General features: G+C 46.0%; 1 protein-coding gene across 11 annotated transcripts in view; it reads left to right on the top strand.

Annotated features, from left to right (window-relative positions):
• The window catches only part of Prosap (SH3 and multiple ankyrin repeat domains prosap), a 428,099-nt gene that overhangs the window by 398,836 nt on the left and 21,763 nt on the right, over positions 1-7,500 (top strand). For 10 of the 11 annotated variants that reach the window (XM_086547401.1, XM_086547406.1, XM_086547404.1 and 7 more), the window contains one exon: positions 7,278-7,403. In XM_086547401.1, coding sequence (XP_086403527.1) covers positions 7,278-7,403 — 126 coding nt within the window. Of the gene's footprint in view, positions 1-1,903; positions 2,260-7,277; positions 7,404-7,500 lie in introns of those variants that run through there. The other variant, XM_086547412.1, reaches the window with a different exon arrangement.

The following is a 7,500-nucleotide window of genomic DNA, read 5'->3' on the forward strand; positions in this document are numbered from 1 at the left end:
TTAGACTGTGCGATTTGTGTTCAGAGAAAGAAACGAATAGATATGTGAAGTAACTTACGAGTTTCTTTTTCATTTTACATGTTTTATTTAACGAGTGAACGAAGTCAGCTAAATCGCACGGCTCCTTTAAGAAACCCAGGGAGAGAAGGAAAGACATTTTCCTGAAGTTGAAGTGCGAGTGAAAAAGGAGTGAAGTTGGACGTTTTTCAGGTCGATTCTTGTTCCGAATCTCTGAAGATCAGCATCTTTTCCCCTGATACTCGGGACTCGTGAGATGAAGTGAGGATAGGAGAAGAGGTGTCGCTACCAAAGAAGTAGCGCATAGACTCTAGGCCACATTTAAGCTCCTATGAACTCATGTCATTGAGCCAGCGGGACGGATAACGTGTCACTTGTCATGCTAAGTCTTGTCCTGTGTGGTAGAATGGGTGCCTGATTTGACGTATACATTCATGTCTCCTAATCAGAGGGTGTTTAGATGCCCCCCCCCCCTCCCCGCTTTTCTTGGACTTCTGTGGAGGATGCAGTTTTGAGAGGGTCATCGTGCCCGGCTTGGTGTCCGATGCATTTAGTACTAGAGTGCGTTTACGTTGCTCTTCGGGGAGCCTTTGATGAGGGATAATGCTGATCATTGGCCGCTCTGATCAAGATGTCGGGCTCTTTCGCAAGCGATTGGGTCGAGGGGTAGTTTGTGCTTTGACTTAATTCAGGGTGTATCTCTCTTTCTCTTTCTATTTCTCTTTATCTCTCTCTCTACCTGTATTTCTGTCTTTCTATTTCTCTCTCTCTCTCTCTCTCTCTCTCTCTCTCTCTCTCTCTCTCTCTCTCTCTCTCTCTCTCTCTCTCTCTCTCTCTCTCTCTCTCTCTCTCTCTCTCTCTCTCTCTCTCTCTCTCTCTCTCTCTCTCTCTCTCTCTCCTCATAGTTAGCTATGTCTACTCAATCCTCAGTTATTTGATTAAAGTCCCGGGAATAATCCTTTTAGCTGAAAAAATTAAAGACCGATATAAGTCTCCCTCTCCTCCCCCTCCCCCCCTTATTTTTTATGGAAATTACAAGACTTCCCTATCGACTCCACTTCCTTTTCCCCCTCCCCATCTCTTCCCCTTCCCCTTCCCCATCTCCATCCAGTACCCTTCCCATTCCCCATCCACTAACTTCACCACCTTCCCACCCCATTCTCCATCTCCCTCCCCATTATCATCCCCCCTTCTCTTCTTCCCATCCTCATCCTCATCCCCTCCCCCTTCCCTTCCCCTTCCCCTTCCCCTTCCCCTACCCTTCCCCTTCCCTTCCCCTTCCCCTTCCCCTTCCCCTTCCCTTCCTCTTCCCTTCCTCTTCCCTTCCTCTTCCCTTCCCCTTCCCCTCCCCATTATCATTCCCCCTTCTCTTCTTCCCCTTCCCCTTCCCCTTCCCCTTCCCCTTCCCCTTCCCCTTCCCCTTCCCGTCACCCGACTTCGCCCTCTGTGTAGGCCTAAAGATCCTCCGGCGTCCGTCACAGGTAGTTCTTTCCTCCCCTGATGGATTCCGACGCCTGATGGATGACACGATTGCTCTGCGGACGCGACGGGGAACAATGCGGGACGCTGGAGATCCGTGAGTGATTTGGGGGGGAGGGGGGTCTTCCGATTCGGCGGCGGAGAGGGGGCGTAATTGAGGAATAATGAGGGAGGTCTGGTAGGATGGCGAGGGGAAGAGGGGGAAGGATCGAGGGGAATGGTGGGGAGGGATGTGTACGCGATGGGAGGAAGAAGAAACGTGGAGACTGAAGCGGAATGACGCAATAGGAAGTGCATTTCGGTGGAAAGAAGATGTGGTAAATCAGAACGGAGAAAATACTGATATGGTATGATTTCTTCTACAGTTCGCGACACTCATTAATTCCACAAGGAAAGTGTCACTTACGAACTAACGTTGATCGTGTTTTAGGACGAAAAGTATGTCTGATAAGTGACACATCAGAAACAAGGGAATTAATGCCGCTTGCGAATAAACACGTGAATGACACAATGATGAGAAACTATTACCAGCTCCCTGACGAGGAGTACCAAGACCCGGAAGACGAATATGACCATCACCACCATACCCATCAGCAACGCCATCGTCACCATCGCCACCGCCGTCACCATCACCACCATCACCACCACCGGCACCGCTATCGGAGTCCCTCGGTAGACTCCTCCATCGCTCGAGGATTCCATGAAGAGTCCTCAAGGAGTGGATCCTCTTTCCTCCCCCCCGTCCCCTTCCTGACGGATCAGGTGAGTCGCCAGAGGACCCCAAGGCACTGTAGGCGTGTGGTCATAGGCGTACCATCGTCGTTAAGACCCCATTTCCATAACATGATTGGTACTTGCGGTGTTGTAGAGATGAAAAAGGGATTGTTTCTTTTTCTAATCTATATCGAACGGAAAAGAGTCATTCCTTAATCGAAAAAGTTTGTATAGTTCTTATCACGATATCTGCTCTATATCCAAATGAAAGAGTCATTCACTAAAACAGCTTGTAAAATTTCTATCACGATATCGGCACCGCCAATCGTTCACGTTAAACACGCATGCGTAGTAAGCAGGAAAGTGATTAAATCCGTATGAATTTATCCGGTCTTCATTGCGTTTGTCAGGGATACCGATGTACGTTTTGAAAGCCAAGGTCACGCCTCCTAAAAGGGGCAAAGGGCCGAACTTCCGATATAGGTTTTGGCGATAATGATATAGGATATATCGGTACCATGCTATGGGAGAACAGTCAAAACGATGATGATGATAATAATAATGATAAAGAAAAGAAAATAATTTTAAAAAACGAAGAAAAGGTAACGCAGAGATATTTCTTGACTTCCAAAAACGGACGAAAGAAATACGTTTCGCTTTGGGGAAACGACATCTTCCAGATAGGTCAGGAGGACGACAGGGTAAGCCAGCGGTCCGACAGGTGTTGCAAGTCGATGTTTTATTTTTATTTTTTTATCTAAGGAGGGAGGTGGGGGATGGGAGGGAAGGATCTAGAAGGATATCATATGTAAGGTCAGTTCCCTGGACCTGTTCAGTCCGTCGCAGGGACAGGTACAGCCGTCCCAGGTACGGTTTGTTTGTTTCCGTGTGAGTTTTTTTCTCTCTCTCATTCCCATATATGTTTCTATCGGTTTCTGGTCCTTTTATATCCATTTGTTTTCTTTATTTTTTTTCCTATTACTATCCACCTTTTCCCCCGTGGCAGAAGTTATGTCCAATGTAAAGAGGGAGAAATAGATTGGAACAGGTTATGGACGGGGAATTTCATTGGTAGCTTCCCCTTCTCCCCTCTCTCTCTCTCTCTCTCTCTCTCTCTCTCTCTCTCTCTCTCTCTCTCTCTCTCTCTCTCTCTCTCTCTCTCTCTCTCTCTCTCTCTCTCTCTCTCTCCCTCCCTCCCTCTCTCTCCCTCCCTCTCTCCCTCTCCCTCTTTCCCTCCCTTCCTCTCTCCCTCTCCCTTACTCCGTCCTTATCCTCCCTCCCTCCCTCTCTCCCTCCTTATCCTCCCTCCCTCTCCCTTTTTCCTTTCTCCCTTTCTCCCTCCCTATTATCCTCATCTTCACACCTTTCTTTCTACTTTTTTCCCTTTCTCTCTTGCTCTCTCTTCCCGTCTTTCACTCTTTTCCTTCCCTCCCACCCTCTCACCATCCCAAAAATATAACCCCCTCTCTTATCTCTCCCTTTCCTTAATCTTTTGGCTCTCCCTCATCTTCCACCCTTCCCTCTCCTCTATCCTCCCATTCCCTCTGCGTCTTCCCCTATCCCCCCACCCCACCCCTACCCCATCCCATCCCCCATCTCCTTCAAACCCCATCAACAAATCGTGGAGAGAGAAAGAGAGAGAAAAAAAGAGCCAGTCATGATTCCGAGAGGGTCAGTGAATCCCCGTCATGCAAAATAAGTCCGGGATCACGAATGCCTAACGTGATCGCCATGCTCAGCCGTCGTCGCCGCCTCGTAGCCAAAGTCCGGTCGAATGTTCTAGAAGTTCTTGGCGAGCAAGCTTGAATGGGTGCTTGCTCTTTTGTGAATGTTCTCGAAGGAAGAGCAAATCTTCTTGAGAGAGATGTTGGTAATCTGTCTTGGCGGGAGGACTAAAGGAAACTCTTTGAAATGTTCTTGGACAGGGGGTAGAAGAGGAATCATTCTCTCTCACTCTATCTATCTCTCTCTCTCTCTCTCTATCTATCTCTATTTATCTCTATCTCTATCTCAATCTCATTCTCTCTCTGTCTATCTCTATCTATCTATCTCTGTCTCAATCTCTCTCTCTCTATCTATCTATCTATCTATCTATCTGTCTCAATCTCTCTCTATCTATGTATCTATCTGTCTCTCTCTCTCTCTCTCTCTCTCTCTCTCTCTCTCTCTCTCTCTCTCTCTCTCTCTCTCTCTCTCTCTCCTCCTCTCTCTCTCTCTCTCTCTCTCTCTCTCTCTCTCTCTCTCTCTCTCTCTCTCTCTCTCTCTCTCTCTCTCTCTCTCTCTCTCTCTCTCTCTCTCTCTCTCTCTCTCTCTCTCTCTCTCTCTCTCTCTCTCTCTCTCTTAGATAGAAAGAGAAGAAGGGGGCATGAAAGAGTGAAAAATATAACGGAATAGAACACTTATCGTAAGGATTAGAACAAACGAAATGGTTCATATGTTTCAGGACTCAAACGCACATGGGATGACGTGACTTTTTTGTTTTTGTTTGATATTCCAAGTTGCCAACATGTTCACGTTCATTTGTGTCTATATGTGATTATACGTTTCTATGTTTACATGTAATTCTTTTGAGAAAGAGAGAGAGAGAGAGAGAGAGAGAGAGAGAGAGAGAGAGAGAGAGAGAGAGAGAGAGAGAGAGAGTACAAATGTGTGTGAGAGTGTGTTTGATTGAGTGAGTGTATGTGTATGTGCACGTTTGTGCGTGCGTGCTTACTTCCACATCGACCTATGTGTGAGAACCTTTGTGACTGTGGCGTGTGTGCGTTACACTCTGGAATGCCTTGTGTAATCCAACGTTCGATAAGGGCGAGATAAGAAATCCAGTATTTCCTGGTTCGTCTAAATCTTCTTGAATACCACGATGCTCCTGGTATGTGGATTGGTGTGCAATGTTGCATAGTCTTTGGATTTGTGTCGGATAATTTTTTTTTTTCCTTTCTTTTGTTCTTGTGTTATTTTTTTGTGATTTATTTAGGGCAGTGGGTTGAATGACGTCATAACTATCTTAATTGAAAGTTTATTCTACCAAATTGACGTCATTATTTTTTTGTGTGTGAGCGGAATTTCGGCGCGTCCGCATACCTTCTGGAATGTAGTATTTCTTCAGATTTTTTAAATTATTATTATTCATCGTGAATTTGTAATTTGAATTGCAAGTCGGGCGGCAGAAAAGAAATGCAAAACATAATCTCAGGGTCTTGTTCTTTTTCTTTTTTTTTCATTTTCCTTGTCGTAATTTCGAAGTCGGGGAAAAGAGAAATATAATGGATTTTTGTGAGGGGAGGGCGGGGGGTGGCAAAGCGGAAAGCCTGATGAGAGGGGGAGGGTAAGAGAGAGAGAGAAAAACGAAAGAGGGAGTAAGATACGGAGAGAGAAAGAGAGAGAGAGAACGAGAACGAGAACGAGAACGAGAACGAGAACGAGAGAGAGAGAAAACGAGATGGAGATAGAAATGAAGGAAACAATATAACTAAAGTGAAAGTTTTAAATGGGGAAACTCTTCCATGTTCCAGTAGGGATATGCATGCAGATGGCAACCTCCTGGAAAAAAGGGGCGTGGTCACATTCCAATCAAGAAAGGGAGTGAGAATTAGCACAAGATCCCCGTCATCTTACTTCATAGCATAAAATTATGATGATAATAGTGTCATAAGCGATTAATGATTGTTCACGGGAAGCGAATTCGCCTCGGGGTCAACAATCAAATATCGTTTGATCGTAATTGTCGGAGAAATTGGGAACGAGGGTGGGCGGAGTCACGGGGTCCGAGAGTGATTGCCCCTCGTCTGAATGAATGAATGAATGAATTGAATGAATGAGTCGATGGATTTGTGAATGAGGGAGTGAGGGTATTGTGTATGGAGGGGTGGGGCCATGTGTGCGTGCGTGCGTGTGTGTGTGTGTGTGTGTGTGTGTGTGTGTGTGTGTGTGTGTGTGTGTGTGTGTGTGTGTGTGTGTGTGTGTGTGTGTGTGTGTGTGTGTGTGTGTGTGTGTGTGTGTGTGTGTGCCTATAATCGAAACGAATTATGAACTCGATCCAGCTTTGCTTTTTCTTCCTTGTTCCTCCTCATCCACCTTTTTAATCCGTTCCTTTCCCTCCTCCCTTTATTATCTACCCGTGTTCCATCTCCCCGCTTTAACAAAGAGCTGCCTTTGCTTCCTACATCATTTTTACCCCCCCCCCTCTCTCTCTCTCTCTCTCTCTCTCTCTCTCTCTCTCTCTCTCTCTCTCTCTCTCTCTCTCTCTCTCTCTCTCTCTCTCTCTCTCTCTCTCTTCTTTTGCCTCGTCCCTTTGGTATTCGAAATACTGCCTGTTCTTCAAGCATTTTTATATATACTTCGAGCCATATTCCCAATATGAATTTTCTCTTTTATATTCACTCTCTTTATCATCGTTCTCTCTTCTGCATCATTTATCGTCGGTCTCTTTCACTTTGCGCAGATCGTTCTTCTATTTTATTTTTCTTATGTCTTGCCTTTTGTCTTCTTTATCGCTGGTGTATTTTAATCCTTTTTATTACTCTATTCTTCTTCCCTTTATATTCTTGTGCTTTTATTCGTGTTGTCGGGGAAGGGGTGGGAGATGGGGGTAGGGGGTAGGGGGTGTACTCGTGGGTGAAATGAGAGGGTTTTATTCTAATGTGATTTTTTATAATTATTGTTGGTTTCAGTTCGGTCGTCTTCTCATGTGTGCGCACTTACATGAATACACAGGTACAGGCGCACTCGAAACGTACATACACATACATATACACATACAGACGTAATTAAAAACAAAGTGGAAGTGACGGAAAACAAACAAACACACACACTCACACGCAAAAAACACTAACTCAAACAAAAACACACATGACCCCCCCCCCTCTCTCTCTCCCACGCACACAAAAAAATAGATAAAGAAGAGAAAAACCTCAACAACCTCAACACCACGCCCACCACCCCTCACAAAACCATAAAAAAATACATACCAAAAACACCCTTACCCCTCCCCCCACCCAAAAAAAAAACGGACATAAATCCCCCCAATTCTAACACGCCCCCCCTTTTCTTCGTCTCCCCAACAACAGGAACTGCGAGAGAGCTTCAACTATGGCCTCTTCTGCCCGCCTCAGAACGGCCGCGCGGGGAAGTTTCTGGACGAGGAGCGTCCGCTGGGAGACTACCCGCTCACCTCGCCCATCGGATACCTGGAGGTGAGGCCCTTTGCATTAGACGTCTTTGGCTGGGCGGATGGGGGGTTTTGAGTGGGTGGGTTTGAGTTTCAGTGTGTGTGTGTGTGTGTGTGTGTGA

Source organism: Penaeus japonicus, unplaced genomic scaffold (genome assembly GCF_977035675.1).
Source record: "Penaeus japonicus unplaced genomic scaffold, GWHDUDI00000001_assembly GWHDUDI00000019, whole genome shotgun sequence".
Classification (NCBI taxonomy): Eukaryota; Metazoa; Arthropoda; class Malacostraca; order Decapoda; family Penaeidae; genus Penaeus; species Penaeus japonicus.